The 24,616-nt window shown below is 41.7% G+C and overlaps 1 protein-coding gene across 1 annotated transcript in view; it reads left to right on the plus strand.

The window, feature by feature from the left end:
• Window positions 1–24,616, plus strand: part of LAMA1 (laminin, alpha 1) — a 155,058-nt gene that overhangs the window by 28,624 nt on the left and 101,818 nt on the right. The window contains exons 4-5 of the mRNA XM_012652073.1: window positions 22,009–22,251; window positions 23,243–23,467. Of these exons, the coding sequence (XP_012507527.1) occupies window positions 22,009–22,251; window positions 23,243–23,467 (468 nt within the window). The remainder of the gene's footprint in view (window positions 1–22,008; window positions 22,252–23,242; window positions 23,468–24,616) is intronic.

A 24,616-nucleotide genomic window follows, 5' to 3' on the forward strand; every position in this document is an offset into this window, starting at 1 on the left:
TGTAGAAGTAAAACAGCACTTTGACAGCTTTCAGAGGTAAGACCTGAATGCACATGACACTCCTTAATATTTTCAAATTTCCCTAAAGAAAAAGAGAAAAGAGATTTTATTGTTTTTGTTTTTATTTTTGCCCCAGCCTTTGTTTTTATCCCAGTGGTAAGAAAGGTTCTGTGGGAGATTTTTTTTCCCCATCACCTTTCCAATTTATTTTCCTTTTTCTAAGGGAAAAGGTATAACCTTGTTCATTACTAGGAACGTGATATCATATGAGTTTGGCCAAATTAAGAACTGCACATTTTACTATAGATTTCAAACCCATGTTAGGCTCTCCTTTGTCTTGAAATGTGTTGACTTACCTTTATCCTGAGGGGACACCTGCTTTAGGTTGGACGGAGTCAGCTTGAGGAGTTCCAGAAGGGAACATGGGTTTTAGATCTCTAAGGCGTATTGCAAAAACAAGCACGGACACATAGTTATAGACCTCTTCGGGTAATTTCTGGTGTTTTGAGGTAGGCCTCTTAAATAAGATAACTTAAAATAATGAGTACTCTGAAATTTCTTTACCTTTTACACAGTATTAAATTTCTGCTATGCTTTCAGGGTTTTTTTGTTTTGTTTTGTTTTTTTAAAGAGTACATTACACCTATAATGGAGCAAACCTTTCTCAGATTTATTTATTTACTAAGCCTTTTTTATGATGAACATCGTTGAATATGTAGAGAGTGTATGCAGTGAACACAGATTTACCTGCCCCTGACAGTCAGGGGTTTTTAAGCAGGGGGCCATGTTTGTTCCAAGTGGATTGCAGTCATCACAACATGTTACCCATACTTCAGTTCGTATCTTCAAAAAATAAAGACATCTGTTCTGAATAGACACCATGCCATTAGTCCCCTTGATAGAATTAACAGTAATTTCCTATCAGTTTTACCACCCGTATCCAATTTTTCCAATTTATCCATCAATGTCTTTTATAGTTTTTTTTTTTTTCAAACCAGGATCCAATGAGGATTACTCATTGCATTTGATTGTCATGCTTCTTGAATCTCTTCTAATTTGAATTGTTCTCTACTTTTTTTCTTTTTTGAAGACGGGGTTTGGCTCTGTCACCCAGGCTGGAGTGCAGTGGCTATTCCTAGCACACTGCAGCCTCGGACTCCTGGGCTCAAGCGATCCTCCTGCCTCACCCTCCCGAGTGGCTGGGATGACAGTTGTGTGCCACCACGCCTGGCTCCACTTTTTTCTTTTGAATGATGTTGAATTTCCGAATAGACCAGGCCAGTTGTCTTGTAGATCGTCCCACATCCTGGATTTGTCAGATTGTTTCATCGTGGTTTTATTTAACGTGTTCCTTTATGCCTTCTATTTCCTATAAACTAAATTCGGCTCCAGAGACCTGATTAAACTCCAGTCAGATATTTTTGGCAAGAGCACATCTTCGGCGACCCTGGCTACTCCGTGTGGCCTCACACCAGCAGGCACCCCGGGGCTGGTTGTCCCACTAGCAGTGATGCTAAATTTGAGTCCTGTCTGGGTGTTGACAGCCAGATCTCTCCCTTGTTTTCCTTTCCCCCCCTCACATCTCCCCCTTGTTTCTTAGGTCTTGCTGACACTGAGATCTAGAGCTTGGCTACACTTTCTGATGACTTTTTTCCATTGCCAAAATCTGCTTGTTTTCTTCTCAAGCCAGTGATTGGCCAGGTGCTAGTTAATTTCTAGGTCGTACAGTCCATGACGGCAGGGACCATAGCCGTCCTCTTCTCCTCTTCTCCATCTTCCTCCCCTTTCCCTGATGGTGTCCACCGAGGGATGTCTCGTTCACTGCTGCGCACCCAGATGCGGGCTGGGTCCAGGCGCGGTTGCAGACAGTGTGGGTCAATGCTTCGTTAACTTCCGCCTCCTCTTTCCTTATTCACACGCTGACAAAGATGACAGTGAACAAAAACAACCTTTTGACTGCTATGTTTCAGTTCTGTATAATGAAAAATCTCTAAAATACAAATTTCTATAGTAAGATCATAGGTAGACCTTAATATTACCAGGAGCCGTAAAACTTAATATTGTAAATGTGTTCGTGTAACTTAAAAAATATGTCAGCTCCTGAGGTTTTATGAGCAAATTAGCTATGTTCTGTGTTGGCAAATGCTAAAAACATTGATCTCCTTCCTGATTCTCTAATTGATGGCAGCTGTTGAAATTACAGCACTTTTAGCTGCTATGTTTATCTGGAAGATAAACTAAGGAAAAGATGAAGGGTGGTGTTATCAGAAAGTCTATAAATGTTGTATGATTTGCAATAAGGTTTAACTGCGGTGTTTATTTTAGTAACATATTACAAGAGAAATGACTTAATTTATTTCTTTGTTTCTTTAAAATAAGGCCTGCTATTCATTTCTTTTATTGATTCAGGATACTTTAGAAGCTATACTGTTAGACATTTAGCAATATCTGACTTTTAAAAAATCCAAGGGAATTGAATGTGTGTGGTATTTTTGTTTCAAGAAAAGTAAATGTTACACTTCAACTTTAACAAATGTAAAACTGACATATGAGTAGTGGTCTCCATTAATAAAATGCTGCTCACTATCAAGTGATTTAGGAGCTCATGCCTTAGCACTACCACGGAACCGAGTCAGTGATCTTTTTTGGTGACTTAAAATTTAGAATAAATCATTCTGAGAGACTGAGCACACACATTTCATGGATCTTGAATTTTATGTCTTTCAAAATTCTTGTAGTCCCGATTAATTATATTAAAAGTTATTCCCTATGGTAGCATTTCTCAGTGAAAAAATACAAGGGTTTCCAGTTTGAGAAACACTATATTAAAAGTTAATACACTGGTCGGATGAAAAGTTGTTGAACATCATTAATCAATGGGGAAATGTAAGTTGAAATCACAGTAAGGTACCCATCACACTCATTAGGAAGGTCATTATAAAAGAAATGGAAAATAACAAGTGTTGATGAGGATGTGGAGAAATTGGAACCCTTGTGCACTGTTGGTGGGAATTAAAATGGTGCAGTGCTGTGGAAACAGTGTGATGATTCCTGCAAATATTAAGCATAGAGTCACTGTATGTTCCAGCTATTCCACTACTAGGTATATACCCAAAAGAAATGAAAGCAATAACTGAAACAGATACTTGTACACCAGAGTTCTCAGCAGCATTATTCACAGTAGCCGAAAGGTGCAAACAACCCAGATGTCCATCAACAGGTGAATGGATAAACAAAATGTGCTATGTATTAATACATACAATAGAATATTATTCAGCCTTAAAAAGGAATGAAATTTTGACATGTACTATAGCATATTTGTACCCTGAAAACATTATGCTAAGCGAAATAAGCCAGACACAAAAGAAGAAATACTGTGTGATTCCACTTACATGAAGTGCCTGGAGTAGTCAATTCATAGAGATGGAAGGTAGAGCGGTGGTCGCCAGGGGCTGGGGGGAGAGAGAATGGGGAGTTATTGTTTAATGGGTACAGAGTTTTAATTTGGGAAGATAGAAAAGTCCTAGAGCTGGATGGTGGCGATGATTGCATAATAATGTGAATATACTTAATGCCACTGAATTGTATCCTTAAACATGGCTAAAGTGGTAATTTGTATGTTACATATATTTTACCGCAATTACAAAAATTAATATGTTGGGAAATGCACAGGGTCCAATGAGGGACGTGGAAACACACCCGTCATTTGAAGGGACATGTTTAGGATGAGGACTGGTTCAACAGGAGAACGGGAAGAGGGAGCAGAAGGTAACTCAGGGACTGGAATGGCCGAGGAGGATCTGGAGAGGAGGGTGGAGTTATTCACACCTGGAGCCTTGGAGGAGAGTCCCTGTCTTAGCGGGTGTTGGGGGCGGCTACTCAGGATAGTCCTGGAAAGCTGGAGACTGGAGTCAACTGCTGCAGCCAGGGCAGTGCTGGCAGGAGCCGCGGGTAAACAGAGGAGCAGTCCCGTCTCCCCTCCTCCGGCCCTCCAGCCTCCTGCTGGTGTCCCTGGTATCCCTGGTGTGGCGACCACGGAGCAACAGTCTGCAGAGTCCCGGCCCAGCCCCAGGATGTGGAGTACCAAAAAGTGGGCTGACAGTTGCTTAGCAACCGGCAGAAATACTGTCATCCCATCTCAGTAGGTGGTCACTTGCACCAGTACACTGACAGAAACACAGAGCCCAGCAGTCCTGGACATCCTGGGGCAGTATTTTGTTCCGGTGATGGCCAGCTACATCCTGAATGTGCTTGTATTAAGTTTTTATTAAGTGTACAGTTTGCAAAGTAGAGTGTGAAGGCATTAAGACCGAAGGGTCTGGAGCACCTATCAAATCCCTCACATGACATAAACCTGAGTTTTCCTTCCCTCTATCGCATTTCATATCCACAAATTACTTTACATTCCCGGAGATCTAAACAAGACCTCAATATTACATAATCTAATTAGAGGGATCTGACAGGATTAACTAAGATGTACAATTATGCAGATTTTGAGAAAATAGATTCATGTCAATAATTCTGTTTTTCTCTGATTAGGAAAGTAAGACGGGTCATCATAGAAAAATCAGAAGGTGCAGACATGGGCAAAGAGGCAGAAGAACTTACAATCTCTTCACTCGGAAACAGCCACTAATGATATCTTGGCATTATTTACTTTTAGTGATTTGCAAATAACTGCATATGTTTAATAATACTATAGCAGTGCTGTCGTTTATTACACAGTTGGTGGGCAGACACTGTGCCGCGCACTTGATCTGAATTACGTCACTGAATCCTCACAATCTCCCTGTGAGTTTGCTCCTACTATTACCCCCTGGTGGCAGATGACCAGACTGAGACTTGGGGAGTTTAAGTTGCCTGCTCAAGGCCAGGACCCATGGAGACCCGAGAGCGTGTGCTCTGTCTCCATCAGTGCCATGGAGATTATGTGATATGTACGTTCGTGTTCTGATGTTTTATTTACTTTATAGAATGAACATTTCCTAATATAACTCAAACTCATTATTAATAATTTCTAAAGCTACATGAACCATATACTGTATGGCTTGCCCATCATTTGCCTGGCGATTTCCAGACCTGACATTTTGGTTGTTTTCTGTTTTGGGTAATAACTTGACCTTTCATTGAAAAAGGGTCAATCCCATATGTATGCCAATGAAGTAATACAGTGAATACAAATCATTTTCGAGGTTCATAATACAAATTTGTGGTTAGTTCTGTTTTGAGTATCCCTCTAAAAAGGAATGTTTATTGCCTTGTATACATATGGCAGTTTATAGATACAGGTTATAGACTATTCTGCATTTTTTTCCTCATCCAGATGACCTCCTCGGTGTAGGCACAGAGTGAGGGATTCACTGGCTTGCCCAGAGTCATATAGCTCCACGTGCTAAGGCCAGGATTGGAAACCAGGACTTCTAGTTCCTTCTACACTCTGCTGCGCTGTCTCATTGTCCGTGGTCTCCAATTGCTTTCCTTTCTGACATAATTTTGTGGGGAGACTGGCCAGAGATCTTGCAGTTTCCTCCTGATTTAGGGGTGTTCTGTCTGCCTGCATTGCTACACAGGGGGATCCTCTCCCCTGTGAGTCGCGCAGAGCACTGACACTTCCTTCATGCTTTTGCAGGGACGGATAGAATTGGGTGCTACCTAACCTGTGTTTTTGGCCAAGAAATGGGAAAAGCAATCAATGTTTTATATTTTCCTTTAAAGATATTTAAAGCTGGGCAAACATTTCACTGGGAGGGAGGGTCAGATTTGTGAGTAAAAATGTGTAATATTCCTTTAGAAGATAGGATTTGTTTTGTAAAAAAGGAGTTTCCTATGGCATTGAAAATAAAGCTGTCTTTTGGAGCAGTGCTTTATTTTACGTGTAGGTTTAATTAGGAAGTAGCACTTTGTTGTGGGAACATAACCACAGAAGAGCCTTTGTTTTATGCAAACCTTTAGACAAGAGCTGCTTGTTTGCTGGGTTTTGTAAAACCTCATTAATTCAGATGTCAGTTGTTTTTTTTCCCCAAAATTTCTGAAAAATTGACCAGAAATAGGTGAGGTTTATTATTGTATCATCCAAATATAAAGTGTTTGCTAAGCATAATGACAAGGTCAATAAGAAAACAAGCAAATTTCACATTCTTGAGACAAAATCTTTAAGGATTTTTAAAACAAGAATTGCATGTAATTGGAGCTTCTCATTACAACTGAATCTTGGCTGTTCATTAAAAGAGGTTAGGCAGAGACCCCTCCTAGAAAGGCTCTGATATGTATGCTTGTATGAATTCAAAATGATTCCATTTCAATTTTCTATTACTTCATTAAAAGTAATAGAAAATTACTGGCCTCAATCAATTTCAAATATTAAGTTTTTCTTGAGTTTATTTGGCAAAATGAATAGATTGGGAGAAATGTAGCTCTTCGTTATGATTTGGAAATAAGCCACCCTAAATGCCTGCCCTTTAGACATTTTTATCTTTTTTGTAGTGTTCTCTGTGAAGCTGCTAGTCTCAGAAATATGTCTTTCTTTTATTTTCATATTTTTATTACCTCATTTTATTTTTTCATACACAGCTTCTCTTCTGGTTATCTATTGCTGTGTGAGAAATCACTGCAAAACTTTATGGCTTAAAATAGCAACATTCATTTTATACCTTTCCTGGTTTCTGTGGGATCAGGATTTCAGGAAAGACGTGTCATTGAGTGTGTGTGTCTAAGGCTGCAGAGCTTGGGCGCTGGAGGTGGAGCAGCTTAGGGGAGGGGTCCCTGGGGCAGGTACAGGCCGGCCAGGCTTCTGTGTTCCTGTGGTCTTGGGGCTTCTCGGTGTGGTCTGTCTACACGGGCCGTGTGCTTCCTCACAACATGGCGGCCTTAAGGCAGCTGGTTTAGGGCAGCTCAGGGCTCCAGCGCCAGTGTCCCAGAGGAAGAGGCAGAAGTTGCGTCCCCTCTTAGACCTGGCCTCCAGAGTGACACAGAGCCAATTCCCTCTGCACTGTGGGTCACCCAGTCACTAAGGTTGGTGGAGATTCAAGTTGGGAAAGGTAGACCAACATCACCTGCCAATGGGAAGAGGGGTGAAGAATTTGAGGCCTGTTTTAAAACTCCTGCTACTTCTTACTTCTGGAAGTGTCTTGTTCTGGGAGGCTTCAATCTTTGCAGCTTTGCATATCTTTGTTTGAGGGCCACACCCTTATCTTCAGGTGAGATGAAGGGCTGTAGGATTCACACCGGGAAGCACATATTGTACTTTAAAGCCATTCAGTGCTACTACCCAGTGAGCTGAATAATGAAAGTAATTGAGGCCAGGCTTCAAGAGCTAGATGCAGTTTTGTTTTTCAACTTTTGAGCTTTCTCATTTTTGTGTTATTGGTGGTGATTTGCCAAACAGTGCAGGATAACTATTTTGCCATTTGGCAGAGTTTAGTCTTCTTTCGGTTTTAGTGTCTCTCACCCAACAGGGCTTCTCGCACTGGGCCTGGGGAGGATTTGGGGAAATCAATGAGGACAGTTTTGCAGGATTCGGTCACAATATGCTTTTCATATCCCCAACTGTTTTGGCATAAATAGAAAGCTTTTTGTTTATTTATGGGAAAAAAGGCAAGTCCTTTCTGAAATTGTTATTTCTTCCTGTTATATTGAAGCTGAAAAAAAAGGATAAGTTTTAATTTCTGAAGAAATGTTTCTTTGAAAACTACAGAGCAGTTTGGAATCCATTATAGCTTTTTTTTTCTTTTTATGTGTTGGCTTAGCTTCTGCTCGGATTGTAACGTTTCCATCTTTAAAAAGAAACCTGTCATGAATTTTTAAAAAACGGTAGCTTGTGAATACCTCAGCTAGACCTCAGAATATCTCTTTTGCTTTTTATGTCTTCAGTGGACCTTTTCTCTACACAGAACTTCCTTTATTCAGATGTAGAAGTAATATATGATAACAACAGAAATTTTTAAAAATATACAAAAGTCTAAGAAACACATTTTTTAAAAAATAGCCTGCATTTCTAACAACCAGGAATGACCTTTTGCTCCATTCTGTCATATCTGAGAACACTATATATTTAATAAATCATGAGTCTCTGCCTATTGAGTGCTGGGGTCTCAGGATTCATTGATGAACAAGACAGTGATCAGGTTAGGCCCTGAGCACGCAACACACGGTTGGTTCGTTAGCTACGCTGGTTATTAGCAGTGTCACTTACATTGTTAGTTTAAGGCAGACCTTGGCCCTCAAGGGGCTGCTGGTCTAGTAGGGAAATAGCAAGTAGGCCGATGGCCTCCGCTCAGGGGTGTGGGTTATGCAGAACTGGGGGTGAGTGGGGAACACAGGCAGGGCTGCTGAGAGGTTCAGGGAAACACCCCAAAGAAGGAAGGGAGGAGGGAATGAGGGGGGATGCAGCAGGTGAGAGCAACATGGGGAAGACCCGTAGATGAGAAAGCCCATCATGTTTGTGGAGCTAAAACGGTACATTCAGTCCTATTATAAATGCTTTCTTTCATTTTTCCTATTTATTGAGATATAATTTACATATAATGAAACACACAGATCTTGAGTATATAATTGGGTGAGTTTTGACAAATACAGGCATGTGTATAAGCCACTCCCTTATCAAGCTATGGAACAGTTCCATCGCCCCGGAAGTTTGCCCTCTGCCCTTCCCAGCCGTTTCCCGACTGCTCTCCCTCCTGCTGGCCAGAGGAACCACCGTTCTGAATGTTTTTTTGCTTTAGATGAGTTTTGCCTGTTATATAACTTCCTATAAATGGAATCATACAGCGTGTCCTTTTTTGTGTCTGGCTTCTTTCTCTGAGCATTGTGTCCATGAGATTTATGTCTTGTTACTTGTATTAGTGGTTTGTTCCTTTTATTCCTGAGTAGTATTTCTCTTTATGAATGTACTGAAATTTGTTTATCCGTCATCTTTCTGGGTTGCTTCCAGTTTTTGTCTTTTATAAAAAAGCTGCTGTGAACATTCTTGTAAAAGTCTTTTTCTGGGTGTATGTTTTTATTTCTCTAGGGTGGAACTGGCCCAAGGATATGTGTATATTTAACTTTATGAAACATTGACAAACCACAGTCCAGAAAGTGCCTCCAGGCAGAAAGCAGTGCAACCCCGGGCTCTTCTCCCGGGAAATCGCTGTCCTTCCTGCTTGCTGTCCAACATTTAAAAACCGTTTTTTATATACTTTGTCCAGTTTTCTAGTTGTTTACTGTAGGAGGGCCAGACAGTAGCAGTTTCTTTTTCACGGCCAGAAGCTAAATTTCTGTAGTAATTTTTAATGTCAGAATAATATTTCATCATCCGGCTACACAATAATTTATTTAACCTGCTTCCGTTGTTGGACATTTAAAGTGTTTCCAGTTTTTGGCTATTATAAATCATGCTGCAACAAATACTTGAACATTTTTGCGGCTGTGATGCTGATTATTTTTTTAGTGTGGACTACAAGAAATAGGATTAATGGGTTTAAAAGCTTAAACCTTTTTCTAATGTGACCTTGATTGTCTTATTTTTTTCTGAAACATTTTTCAATCTATATGCTCACTAACAGTAATTGAAAGTGTGTAGTGCAACTCCTCGGCAGCATAGAGATTAGAATTCTTTTCATTTCTTTTTTTTTCTATCTGCTAATCGAATAAGAGAATTTATTTATTTATTTATAATTAGCCATTGATACATTATGTCACTGTATTGGACATGCATTTGGGAGCACTGGGCTGAATTCAGATGCTTAAGCAATGCTTGTTCTTGTTTATTGTCTTCACATGTGTAAGTTGTGTCCCTATTGAGGCAGTCAAATCTCTTCACAGGATGGTGGTGATGTTTTTTAGATATTGAATGTCAGTGTCAGAGGCTGGACAGAATTTTCAAGTCATATTCTAACAAAAGAGAAAAATTGAATTAACTCTAAATGTCATCATTTTGAGAAGTGTCAGAAGAGTAAGTAACTATGAAACTTGGGGAAAGTGATTAAAAATCTGGTACTTAACATCTGTATTGTACATTTTATAAAGTGTTTTCCTATCCATTATTTCATCTTACTCTTACAGCATGGAAAATCTGAAGAACGTACTGATTCATCTTCATCTCATTTGTTGTGAATAATGCAGAACATCCTTTGGACTTACCATTTTCAGCCTGAATTATGGAAAACATTAAATTTTGTTTTATAATTCTGTAGATTACAAGAAATTAAAAAATTATTAATCACCTGTCACTACCTTTTGGTCGAGGGGAAAGAGTGATTGTGGAAGTCTGACTGTGTAAGCATCGCTTTCGGTGAGACGATGAAGCTGTCAAAGCAGTGCTACAGGTGGGAACTCGTTAGTGACCAGGGGGCTGCCTGTTTGTGCCAACGCATTTCAGCAGACCTCTGGTACCTCCGAAATTTGCACACAAATACTTAGAAAGCACTGACTCGCTCTGGCCTCTCCTTTGTCCTTGATAACGTACAGAAGTGAAGCCTGGGAAAACTGTGAGATCAAATTAAAACCTGCAAATGATTAGCTGGGATGGCATAGCTGTACCGGCCAAGATATCCTGAGAAATTTAGTGAAGCCTTAAAACCACCTATTAGCTTCTGTTTAGCCAACTGGGGTGGTTTAAACTTTCTTATCAGTTGATAATTATGAGAGTATATGTATAAATGTTTGTTTTTGTGTTTTTTTAAATTAATAGACTTTATTTTATAGAGAAGTTTTAGGTTTATAGAAAAATTGAGTGGAAAGTACAGAGAGTACTTTATTATACAAGGGGGCATGCACCCCCTTGCATAATAATTTTTGGGTCAAATTTGGGCTATTCTTAATCAACTTTTTGGAAGTAAATCATAAAGTGACTGATCTAGCACAGTTTTAACTGTTTCCAAGACCTTGTTCTCCATAGCGTTTAGACATGGATCATGAGAATTGTCAATCACATAATTAAAAAATTTCTATTTTCCCTACTATTTAGCAGCATGCAATCAGGGGATATTTACCTTTGTTACTTGTATGATAGAAGCACAAAAAATCAGTTAAATAACCACCTGGTAGGTCTCCATGGAGACGGCCAGGGCTTAGGGTCATTTCCAACTTTATACCAGTCGTGTATACTGGGCCAGGCGAGAACTGGGGCTGCCCCTACGTCAGCTTGTTGCTCAGGAAATGGCACCAGGAAGTGGTGTCTGTCTGAACTGTGAGTCTTCAGCCAGCTTATCTCTGGGGCTTCCTCTCCTGTAAAACCCGAACCTTCTGGGCTTTGAGTCTGTATTTTGTGAAGTATCATCAAGCCGTGCCAGAGCTCAGTAAGAATGGGACAGAAATAGGGTGATGGGAAAGATAAGATTCCAACATCCCCTCGGAGCTGTTTGCTCGACCTGCAGTGATTTAATTGGCTTCTACAGAGTTGGCCCCTGCCTGGAAATACCACATTCCTACCCACTTTCAACTTAGATATCTCAATCTTCCACAAAGTCAAGTCTTCATACCATCCACTTTTCTCATCCTACTTTCACACCTTTCTTTTTCTGGGGAAAGGGAATTGTTGTTGGAAAAAATATATAACATAAAATTTATCCTCTTAATCATTTTTAAGTGTGCAGTTCAGTGGCATTAAGTACATCGACATCATTGTGCAGCCATCACCACTGTCCGTCCCCAGAACCTTTTCATCTTCCCAACCTGAAACTCTGTACCCGCTAAACACCACGTCCACGTTCCTCTCTCTGCCCAGCTCCTTGCACCCTCCAGTCTACTTTCTAAGGGTTTGGTGACTCTAGGTAGCTTGCATGAGTGAGGTCATACTCTACTTGTCCTCTCGTGTCTGGCTTATTTCACTCAGCATAATGTCCTCAAGATTTATCTAAACGTAGCATGTATCAAAATTTCCTTCCTTTTTAAGGCTGAATGGTATTCCATTGTATGTATGTACCGTATTTTGTTTAGACCTTTGTCCATCCATGGGCTCAAGGGCTGTTTCCACCTTTTAGCTATCGTGAATAATGCTGCTATGAGCATGGATGTACAAATACGTTTGAGTCCCTGCTTTTGCTTCTTTTGGGTATATACCTGGAAGTAGAAGTGCGGGAGCACACAGTAATTCTCCATAGGATCCACCACACTGTTTTCCATAGTGGCTGCACCATTTTACATTCCCACTACATCTTTTTTAAAATAAACAAAAACCTTCCTACATGTTATATATGTACATATGTATCTTACGTATTGGGATATAATTTTTTTAAATAAGCTTTAAATGTGATGATTTGTTAGTTCAATGCCTGGCAAATGATAGACACTCAATGAAGTTAGATGTATCTAAAGAAAAAGGAGAATCTTCAAATAGGATACAGACCAAGGATCCATAGAAAGAGCGAAATCTTGCTCGCGCACAAAAATGATGCTTTCTGATCTCTCTAGTGCTAAAACTGTAAACGATTCAGCGAGATTTAATGACCAAAGGAAAGAAAACATATAATTATTGTTTCTGGGTGTCGTAAATGTATAACTAATAGGTTAATGTTTCATGGAGTCAGTTAAGTGCAGATTTGCACAGCTTCTCCAGGCGGTATGGCTGGTGATTTGCGAGGCTTAATGATTAAGGGCCCCCTTGACTTTCATCGAGTGATGACAATGTGTTTTCTCATTCTTGGGATGAGAAGAAGGGACATAAAGCTACAAGCTCTTCACCATTGCTACACACAGCTCAGTGCGAAGACGAGGAATGAAGTGAAAAGAAGTTGCGCTTTCAAATGTTTTCGGCCAGAAATTCTCTGGGACTGAGGAAAGAAAGACGTGTGGGCTTTGGGACCATGAGAGAGGGACCTCCCCAGCCGTCCTACAGTGGAGCAAGGGATCTGGCCCAAGTTGGGAGCCCTGCTTGGCTTCTTAGTGTTTTCCTTCTCACTCACATTTTGACCTTTCAGAAAATTCTCGAAGACTCACTTACTTGCTTTTATCTCTGCTCTGGTCTCCTGGTCTTCACAAAGCCAACACCGCCATCTCTCATGATTTCCAGGTACTGACATCCAATTCCATGATCTTTTCAGCCCTGGTGACCTCGCGGCTCCCTGATTTCAGGTCCTGTGATGGTCTAAGGCAGTGGTCCCCAACCTTTTTAGCACCAGGGAATGGTTTCATGGAAGACAATTTTTCCACGGACAGGGGTCGGGTGTGGCGGAGCTCAAGCAGTGAAGTGAGCGATGGGGAGCAGCTGTAAATACAGATGAAGCTTCGCTCGCCTGCCATCCACCTCCTGCTGTGCGCTTGTGTGCCTGGTTCCTCAGTTTTCCACAGACGGGGCAGGGTTGGGAGGAGGTGGAGCTCAGGCAGTGATACGGGGCCTGGTTCCTAACAGGCCACTGACGGGTACTGGGCCACAGCTCAGGGACTGGGGACTGCAGGTCTAAGGGCTTTAATGCGGTGCACAAAGCCCTGTGTGATGGCCCATGCCCCCGTCCTGTCTCTCTCTGTTCTCCAGCCAGGCCTCCTGTGTCCCTGTGCTGCCCCGTGCTCTGGCCCCTCAGAGCTTCCCTCGCTGTCAGAGCTGCACCTTTGCTCGTGTTAACTAGACACCTCCTGTCAGTCTCCCCGTCTCTTCTCAGATGTCTTTAGAGAACCTTCCCTGACCTCCGCCTCCCCCAGACCAGACTGGCCTCCCCACACACAGGCACTCCTACAACCTCTGCCCTTCTCCCTGGTCACTTGGTCAACCTGTCCTTCCCGCTAGAGCATTGAGTCCACAGAGACCTTCCATCCACGGCTGTATGTGTAGCACCTGCCGTAGTCCCTGCGACAAAGCAGATGTGCAGTCAATGTTGACTAAATGAAGCTTAAATGAAAACTTGTTAAGGGGTGTCCCTTGTCCCTGGTCCCATGTGTCCATGTGGGGGGCTCCTCTGCCCAGCCCTTCTCCTGTCCTCAGGAGGAGTCGTTGTCCTGACTGGGAGACCCTGACACTGCTCCCAGGGGCACGTGTGTGCCCTTCTCAGACGCACGGGTTCCCGGCCCGCAGGGCAGAGCTGCTCAGGCTGCAACTCGAAGGCAGCATGTGGGACAGGCCCCCGCGGCGCCCGTCTAAGCCACGTGATGTTGCCAACTTCCTTTTTCAATCTCCGCAACAGATTTCCGAGCCTACTTCCACAGTCGGGAGGGGAGGAAAGGGACGTTACGTGTTGCCACCTCCATTCCGATGTGAACAAACGGGGAACTGCATTTCAGAGAAAAGCCTCGTGCAATTTCAAAGGCTAAATTATTTATGGGTGAAAACTCGATATCTCTGACCGAGACCGTGGTCAGGAATTGGGTGATAGAAAAGGCACTTTTTGGATTTCTCAGGTCCAAGAATGGCCCGTAACTGCATTTCACAGGGGGGTTTGTCTCGTTTTGGGATGCTAGGTTGTCACACGGAGCTTACAAAGTGGGGGAAAGAAGTGAAGATCCCACCATGGGCATTTGGTTTCATGCCTGGCTGTGCTTTTAGGTAGTTCCAACTATTTTCCACAAATTTGGCAAAATCATTCCAGAATACTTGGTGAACTTGAGCAATGGGAGCAGTTATATGGAGAAATACGTTGAGACTAGGGATGGAAACCAATCTCTTACTTTTCAGTTTTGATTTCTTAGATAACGTGCTTCAGCATTTTTCCTTTGAAATAATACTGTCAGTCAGCCCCAAAAGGAAATAGTGACATGTGGACCGTGGGACAGCTTGCTGGTGACCTTTCTGGTTGATGGAAGACAGACCTCTGATAAGCGCTCTAGGTATTCCTTTCCTACCCTCCTACCACTGACCACAGGCTCCTATTTGTTTCAAACAGGCTCACGCCACTGTGTCCTGCGTTTGCCAGTCGCCGTCTCTCTTTTGGCTTTTCCTCAATGTCTACTCTGAATATCTCAGCATGGTTCAAAGTGAGCATTCCTTGATTTTCTGAGATGTGAGTCTTAAGAATTTTAAAGAAAGAAATCTGCTTGATCTAAATTTATCACTGTTGGCAGCCATTCCCTCCTCCCCCAATCAAAACGAAAACCAAAAAGGAAAGAAAGAAAGGAGGAAAAAAAAGATAAAAGTCACTGGACTTCAACATGTTTATTTTGCACATCTAATGACAGCACCAAATTTAAAGAGAAGCAAATCTAGTTTTATCCCAAAATTCTCTTCTCATTCATGAAGCTCTTTCTTTTTGTCTGTTGATTGTGTGTGCTGGTTCTAAAATGGGGGAATAACAGTAGAACAGCCAGCTGAAATATAAGTGACATTTCAAGGTCATTGCCTACGAGAGATTTACCTAAAATGTATATGGCAGTTTCCTTCCTTCCCTGGGAACCTTCCCAGCTCCGTAATGTCTCTTGCTCTTCCTCGTTTTTATTGCTTCCTGACCCACTTATCAATGGACTGAGTGCTGTAGTGATTGATACTTCATAAAACTGGAAGCGAATCGTATCTGCATTAGTAATTAGCCTTCCGTTAAACAACTGCTTCTTTACTCTTGAGTAATAAATATTAATTCAGATGGTCATTTTGCATTTCATTCTCTAATAATTTCAGGAGAAATAAAGCTTACAAAGCATAAAGTCACCACTTTCACAAGGATAATTGAGCAGTATTATTTGTCAAATACATGTATCCATTAATCTAAATCTCCTTTGTCGTGAAAAGTTCATTTCCTTCGCTCACTGCTCAGTCACTGCCGTGGAGGCAGGTAAGTCCTTCCATGGAGAATTTCCAGAAGGGACTCAAGCGTGGCGTTGGGCCCCTGTGGGCTTCGGGACAGCACAGTCGTGCAGAGCAGCTGTAGTTTCTGTGGAGAGGAGCGGTTTCTCTTCTCCCTGATCATGGGAAATTGACCTCTGGACTGGAAAGTTAGGTTATCTGTATTTTTCAGACATCTGTGCCTGAGATGGATTTAATATATTTAAGTTGAGATTGAGGCCCACATGAAAATTCCTGTCTGGATTCCTCTGTAGAAAGTGGTGTTTGATGTGTGCCTACTTTATTTATGTGACACTGTTTATGTGCATTCCAGTGATCATTAACAAAGGCCACTTGGTGGAAACCGTGACGAAAGCGGATTTAAAAATGGCTGCATCAGCTGCAGGTTTGGCCAGACTGCGGGGACTCTGGGTCTGGAGAAAACCCTGCCTCATCAATTTGTGTTCGGCCAACCTTATATGGGAAGAAAAGGCAGTTCAGTCAACCATGCAAAGAAAGGGCAGTAGAAATATCGTGGATTTTGTCTGGACGGGGTTTAACGTTCTGCATGCTAACAGAGAATGCCTGGCTTTTGCTTTATGTATAAGGCCTGTTTGTCGGGACACTGTTGGTGATGAGTCCGCTGGGGGTGCCATAACAACACCGACCTGGCGGCTTAAACAAGAGAAATTGATCTCCTCACGGTTCTGGAAGCTGCAGTCTGAGATCAAGGTGTTGGCGGGTTGGTGTCTCCCGAGGCCCCTCTCTTCAGCTTGCAGATAGCTGCCTCCTCCCTGCGTCCTCCCGTGGCCTTCCCTCTGCGCATATCTGCATCCTAATCTCTTCTTACAAGGACACCAGTCATATGGGATTAGGGCCCACCCTAACGGCCACATTTAACCTAATCACCTCGTTAAAGACGCTCTCTCCAAATACAGTCATGTTCTGAGATACTGGAGGTTAGAACTTCAACATGTGAATTTTGGAGGACACAGTTCAGCCCCTAACAGGGCTAAGTGAAGACAAATTATATTTAGATTCTTCAGAGCTTCCTTTTCCTCTTTATCAGACTTACAATTCTCAGTCCCCTTCTTAGTTTGTTTCCTGGCCTGCAATTTGGTGACCTTGAGGACCACTGAGAGATTGTGAGAACAGGGACCGACTTCTTAGCGGAAGGCTTTGATCAAGATAAAAGTTAGCCAGTTCCCAGGCGGGGCACAGTGGCTCATGCCTGTAATCCTAGCACTCTGGGAAACTGAGGCAGGAGGATCGCTTGAGGTCAGGAGTTCCAGACCAGCATGAGCAAGAGCAAGCCTGTTTCTACAAAAAAATAGAAAAATTAGCCGGGAGTGGTGGTGGGCACCTGTAGTCCCAGCTACTCAGGAGGCTGAGGCAGGAGGCTCGCTTGAGCCCAGGGGTTTGAGGTTGCTGTGAGCTATGGTGATTCAGTGGCACTCTAGCCTGGGCAACAGAGTGAGACTCTGTCTCCAAGAAAAAAAAAAGAGTTATCCAGTTCCTTCCTTGAGGGCTTGGCCTGAAGTTTTTCCACTATGACTGTTCTTCCATTTGCTGTCATTTTCTTGCATATGACTAAGCTGTCAGTATAAAAGCTGACAAGGGTTTAATAAAGCGCTAGAGCACAGTGTTGAAATAAATGCTACTGGTTGAAGTAAGAAGTTGGAAAAACTGAGTTAATTCTCAGCAGTCGCCTCAGCCTGGGATTTCTTTCTCTCTTGTCCTCGCTATCTGTGTAAGTTGTGTTGCGTACCTCGTAAGAGCACAGACTGCCTGGGCACGAGTCCTGCAGTGCCTAGTTTAGTTCCTGTGAGATCCTGGGAAGATTACTTAACCTCCCTGTGCGGCAGTTTCCTCATCTGTAACGTGGGGGAAACAACAGTCCTTACTTAGTAAGAAGAGTGTTACTGTGAGGATTCAGAGGTGATAATTCTAATAAAGCACCTGGCTTTGTCGCTGGCCACGGTTAGTGCCCTCTCTGTAAGCATTAGCAATCGTTGATTTTTGTTTCCTGTCCACTGGCCATCCCCTCCCCCTACTCATCCTGGGCTGTTGGGACAGAAACTGCATAATTAACGCGAAAAACTGCTGCTGTGCTTTTATAGGCATGAACCTGGTTTCTAAGTGAATGTAGAATTTTTTTTGTTTTTTGATATTACAAAAAGAAAGTCCAGCAAGCTTGGATGTGTGTGGAGGTTTGGGGACAGGCAGTATATATAAAGACTGTGGAGTGAGACTACCTGGTTTCTTATTGGGACCCGCAACTCAGTGGTTTGTTTCTTGACGTCTCTTTATATCAGTTTACAAATATGTAAAATGGGCACAAAAACAATAATGGGGTTGGTTGGGATTATATGAGATAATATGTATAAAGCTCTTAACATGAATGTGGTAAACGTGTTAGTTCTTTCCATGTTCAAATGTGAAACTGGAAAACGGGAGGTAAATACGTGCGTTTCAGATGTCTTTGTAAAGCACCTTGCCTTCGTTCCTTCCCTGATGGGCTGCCTGATTACCCTGGCTCACTTGGCACCTCTGGTTTGTAAAGGCCAGATTAATAAGTGCAATGGTGGTGAATGAGCACAACCCACACGGAGTTCTACTTTTATGACGGAGTTCTACTTTTATGACGACAGTATTTACAAAACAACTGGGCAGTGATGAGTACATATGAGGATGTTCTCCCTTATCCCATTATCAAAATTGCTTCTAATGTGCTTTAGAAGCAGTGGTCACCTTCTAGAGGAAAATGGCACACGCACGTGGATAACCGAAACATTGCACACACACACATCACTTGCAGACTAAACTCAGGTGGAGAACGTTCCTGGTAGATGGACAGAGTTACTGTAATGAGATAGATTGTCCTTCCCTACCGGTTCCCTAGAATCAGCAGGTAGATGTAAACTTATTTGGTTTGTGGTGGGTTAATTTTAAGGAGCTTTTGTGTTGCTGGAATTGGTGTGGGCTAAGATGGGGAGAAGCAAAAAAAGCAAATAAACAAAAACCAAGAAAATTCAGAGGCAATAAGACACAGAGCAAGTGAACAACTTCTTTCCCAACACATACAAGTATGTGTACGTGTGTGTGTGTGTGTGTGTGTGTGTGTGTGTATGTTGACCCTTGAACAACTCGAGGATTAGGGGCACCCACCCCCCAGGCAGTCAGAAATCCTCGAATAACTTTTGATTCCCCCAAAACTTAACTAACAGCCTATTGTTGACCAGAAGCCTTACTGATAACAGTCGATTAACACATATTTTGTATGTTATATGTATTATATACTGTATCCTTACAATAAAGTAAGGTAGAGAAAAGAAAATGTCACTAAATCATAAGGAAAAGAAAACATATTTGCTGTTCATTAAGTGGACGTGGATCGTCATAAAGGACTTCATCCTCACTGTCTTCACATTGGGTAGGCTGAGGAGGAGCAAGAGGAGGGTTGGTTTTGCCGTCTCAGGGGTGGCAGAGGCAGAATGAAGTCCGCCTCTCGTAAGCGGAGCAGTGTAGTTAAACCCATGTTGTTTGAAGGTCAACCACGCACACACATATTTATATATACATTTACACAAATATATTGCGTATATGTTTTTAAAATAAAAAGTATTGGACTTCGGGTTTAAAAAAATCATCTGTATCAATCTGAGTTAGAAGAAATCTGGAGTAAATAGCAGTTCACATGGAAAAAGGCATTTTTGTTGTTTGCAACCCCAACATGAGTTAGTAATCTAAGTTTACTCTCAGAAAAGTGAATTCTTGCTAAGGCTGAATTACTAAGACAAGGGACTTGATATGTTCGCTATGTTCTTTGCAGTCCAGAAAACATTTGGAGGTTTGTATTCAGTTCCTGGAAACCACATTTTAAAATAAGGTTGTGTCCAGAACGTCATGACAAGGCAATGAATGGCCTCCTGTTAAATGAATGTTTTCAGGAAACCAGAATATTGAAGCTAGAAATGAGAAGATTTTGGATTCTGGAGGTGATATGTGATACTTATGTTCAAATATTTGAAGGATAGTTACTTGAAAGTGGAATCCAAGCTCTATTCTGTAGCGTCAGAGTGTAGAATTTACAGGGGACCTTGAATCGGTGTAAAAGCAGATCCTCTGGAGAGAGAGTTGTCGTTAAACAAAAGGCCTGTCTTAGGAGCTAATGAATTTCCTGTCCCTGGAAGTACTTCAAGAAGGGCGGGGTTGTTAGATTATTTCTTCTTAGTGTTGGATTTTGGGCTAAATATTTATTTACAAGGGTCCTTTCCAGATCCAGAATTTCTCTGACTAGTTTCTTCACCCTGATAATTGTGTCTACATTGCTTTTTCCCCAGTTTGCTTCCTCCCTACTCTGAATTTTAAATTTTTAAATTAATAGATACTTTTTGGAACAGTTTTAGGTTTACAGAAAAATGCGAGGAAGTGGAGAGTTCTCATCTAACTCCTTACTCTCTCCCTCCCCTCTAGTTTCTCCTATTGATATCCTGCATCACAGTGATACGTTTGTTACAATTGATGAGCCAATATGACACATTATAATTAACTAAGTCCATGTTGAAATTAGGGTTCACTCCTTGGTATTATACATTCTGTGCATTTTGACAAATGTATAAGGACTTCTATCCACCATTACAGTCTCCTACGGGATAGTTTCCCTGCCCTGAAAACCCTCTGTGCTCCACCTGTTCATCCGTCCTTCCACCTAAACCCCTGGCAGCCACTGATCTTTTTATTGTCTCCATAGTTTTACTTTTTCGGAATGTCACAGTTGGAATCATACAGTAAGTAGTCTTTTCAGATTAGCTTCTTTCACTTAGTAATATTTATTTAAGTTTCTTTTTCGTTTTCTTTTTCTTTTTTCTTTTTGGGACAGAGTCTTACTCTGTTGCCCAGGCTAGAGTGCTGTGGCGTCAGCCTAGCTCACAGCAACCTCAAACTCCTGGGCTCAAGCGATCCTCCTGCCTCAGCCTCCTGAGTAGCTGGGACTACAAGTTCATGCCACCACACCCGGCTAATTTTTTCTATTTTTAGTAGAGACGGTGTCTCACTCTTGCCTAGGCTGGTCTCAAACTCCTGAGCTCAAGCGATCCTCCCACCTCGGCCTCCCAGAGTGCTAGGATTGCAGGCATGAGCTACCACGCCTGGCCTCATTTAAGTTTCCTCCACGTCTTTTTGTGGCTTAAGAATTCATTTCTTTTTATCACTTAATATTCCATTGTCTGGATGCACTATAGTATGCCTATTTACCTACTGAAGGACTTGTTGGTTGCTTCCAAGTTTTGGCAATTACAGAGCAGGTTTTTGTGTGGACATGTTTTTAATTCATTTGGGTAAACACCAAGGAGCGCAATTGCTGGATCATTTGGTGAATATGTTTAATTAAGAAACTGCCAAACTGTCTTCCAAAGTGGCAGTATGATTTTGCATTTGTACCCACTATGAGTAAGAGTTCCTGTTGCTCTACATCCTCACCAGCATTTGGTGTTGTCCGTGTTTTGGATTTTAGCCATTTGAATAGACATGCTGTGGGTGGGCTGACTTTTTTCTCATATTCGGATGTATTATTAATATCTCCAAATCTCCATGAGAAATACATTTAATACTACTATTAACGTAACATAACACTATTATCATTCAGAATCCAGATAAGGACAGACATTGGAAACAAGAGAACAAGCTCTTACATTAATACTAATATTGATAACAATAACAATAATTATACTACAGATTTATTTGTGAGTATTTTTCGAGTTTAGTTTGAAAACAAATGCAACCAAGAGAACATTCACAAGACATAGTTCTGATTAATGTGTATAAGCAATTATACTCAAAAGCTGTGAGACTTTGGTAATCATCGTATAACGGTTCTCTCAAGATGTACTTTGGTTTTTGAGCAGTTGCTATGATTCTATTTTTAAGTTTTTAAATTATATATATTTAAGGTGTACAACTTGATTTGATGTATGTAGTCACTGTGAAATAATCACCACAATCAAAATAATTAACATATTCATCATTTCACAAAATTACCTTTTTTGTCTGTGTATGGTGACAACACTTGAGCTATACCCACAGTGAATTTCCAGCATACAGTACAGAATTGTTACCTGTGGTCACCATGCTATTCGTTAGATCTCCAAAACTTACTCATCTTGCATAACTGAAACTTTGTACACTTTGACCAACATCTCATTTCCTCCAGCCCCAACCCCCTGAGAACCACCATTCTGCTCTCTGATTCTATCAGTTCGACTGTTTTAGATTCCACACATAAGAGATCATGCAGTATTTGTCTTATACTGATTCTGGGTTGAGATTTTTCAGTGTCTTCGTTTCAGGTCTTTCAAGTTGCATATGTCATCATTAAAGCTGCCAACTCCCCTCGACCTGGAAACTGGATTTTGGAGCGTTCTCTGGATGGCACCGCCTTCAGCCCCTGGCAGTATTACGCAGTCAGCGACACGGAGTGTTTGACCCGTTACAACATAACTCCAAGACGGGGGCCACCCACTTACAGGGCCGATGATGAAGTGATCTGCACCTCGTATTATTCCAGACTGGTGCCGCTTGAGCATGGCGAGGTACTGTGCCCACCGCAGCCAGAGCTGTGTGTCCATCGGGGCCCCGCCCCAGATGTTACCATAGCCGTTGTAAGAGCCACCATCAAACACTCAAAATCGAACTCTCTCAAGACAAAGATCCTTAATATAACTGTACAGCTCTATTTAAAGCAGCCTTGAATGGTGTCTGTTATGATTAACTTCATAACCAATACAGTTTACCTCTCCGATATCCGCAAGGAGGTTCCTCAGTGGTCACTCTGCTGTGACTTAGTAACCCCGTCAGTTCCTCCGTCACAGCCTCTGTCCCGTAACACCAGGGCAAGAGCATTTCTTGAAGTATTACACAGGGAGCTAACATGCCTCTAAAAGGTGTAGTTCCCACCTTTCTCCGTGAAGTTCTCCTTCTCTTGGTGGGCGTGGGGCACTGGGAGATGGTTCTGGAAGCATCACGGCTCAGTGCCAAACACGCCCGGGTGCACACGCTGCACTGCAGTCAGGGCGTAACGGAAACAGTCCCTTCCCCAGTAGCACCGGCTTGATGAGATAAAACCACAGACGCTCCCAAGTGCTCGTCTCAGCAGGGTCTCTGCGAAGCCCTGTGTTGTTTCAAGAGCAGAGATTAGACAGCAGATATCATTAAGGCTTTTTGGCACCTTTTCCTTATTCCCCTAGCCCGTTCATGGTGTTTAGAATTTGCTTCAGAGAAGTCAGTAGCCTAATGATAGGTGTTAAAATATCCTCACCACACTGGGAAACACGATTAAACAAATTCTGGCAATCTTTGAGACATTGACATGGATAACTTCAGTAAACTGAAGATATATTGAGATCATGGTAATCATTAGTAATTAAACATTAGACAGATTTTTACAAGAAACTAGTTGCTTTGTTTTGATTTTTAGATAATGTCTTCGTAAAGATTATGTCCTAACGTTAGTTAGACAGCTAGGGCCGTATTTTTTGCATGCTTAATAGTGACATGTGTTTATTTCGATGTCTTCATCCTCAGATTCATACATCATTGATCAATGGCAGACCAAGCGCTGATGACCTTTCCCCCAAGTTGCTGGAATTCACTTCTGCACGATACATCCGCCTTCGCTTACAACGCATTAGGACACTCAATGCGGATCTCATGACCCTGAGCCGCCGGGACCCTAAAGACCTGGACCCTATTGTTACCAGACGTGTGAGTACAGGCCAGACCTTCTGCCACTGTGGAAGGCTCATCTTGGTTAAGGGAGATACTCTTTTCTTCTTTCCTTTTTGGCTGTTCTCCCCCCAACCCAGGTTGGCCTTTTTTTCTTCCCAGCTGTTATATTCTTATTTTATTGAAGATTGTTAGACACCATTTGTTACAAATGCTACCTTTAAACTAGGTGATGGCACTGACATCCTGTCCCCAGGTTCCTCACCCCATCCTGTCCCCAGAATGCCATCATGTAGTGAATGTCGCATGGTCTTTGTTCTTCACATTCTACTCTGGGTCCACATCTGATCTTTGGCAAATGAGGGTTTTCTTTGATCTCAAATTTTAAACTTTTGGACATAATTTACATTCAGGAAAACATACAGATTTTAAGTATATAGTGTCCAAGGCTTGTGTGGACAAATATTTTCATATCCCTTCAATAACCCAGGAGTGGAATTACTAGGTTATAAGATACGTTTAACTTTTTAAGAAACTGCTAAACCTTTGTCCAAAGTAGTCATATCCTTTTGCAATCTGACCAGCAATGTGTGAGACTTCTGGCTGTACCACATGCTCTCAAATATTTAGTGTCATTGGTTGTTTTCATGCCAACTGTCCTAGTGTACGTATATTGGCATCTTGTGATGTTAATTTGTGTTTCTCTGATGACTAATGTTGAGCATGCGCTTATTAGTATCTGATGAAATTTTTGACCATTTTTAAATTGGGCTGTCTTCTTGTTACTGACTTATAAAAGATCTTTATACATTTTGTGTACAAGTCCTTCCTCAGATGTATATATATTGCAAAAATCTTCTGTCTGGAGTTAACGTGTTCGCTTTCCTGTGACTTTTGATGAGCAGAGGTTTTAATTTTGATGAAGTCCAGTTTATCATTTTTTCTTTTATAGTTCATGCTTTCCATGTCCTCTCAAAAAATATTTGCTTATCTCAAGTTGACAAAGATGCTATCCTTTGCTTTCTTCTAGTAGCTTTATTGTTTTAGCTTTTATGTCATAATTATCAAATTAATTTTTGTATTTGGTGTGAGGTAAGAGTCAAGGTTCTTTTTTTCCCATATGCATTTATTAAACAATTGTTCCAGCACCATTTGTTGAGAATACTTTACTTTCCCCTATTAAGTTGTTTTGGTGCTCTTATTGAAAACTATTTGACCTTATTATTGTGGGTG

This window comes from Propithecus coquereli, unplaced genomic scaffold (genome assembly GCF_000956105.1).
Source record: "Propithecus coquereli isolate 6110/MARCELLA unplaced genomic scaffold, Pcoq_1.0 Scaffold38, whole genome shotgun sequence".
NCBI lineage: Eukaryota > Metazoa > Chordata > Mammalia > Primates > Indriidae > Propithecus > Propithecus coquereli.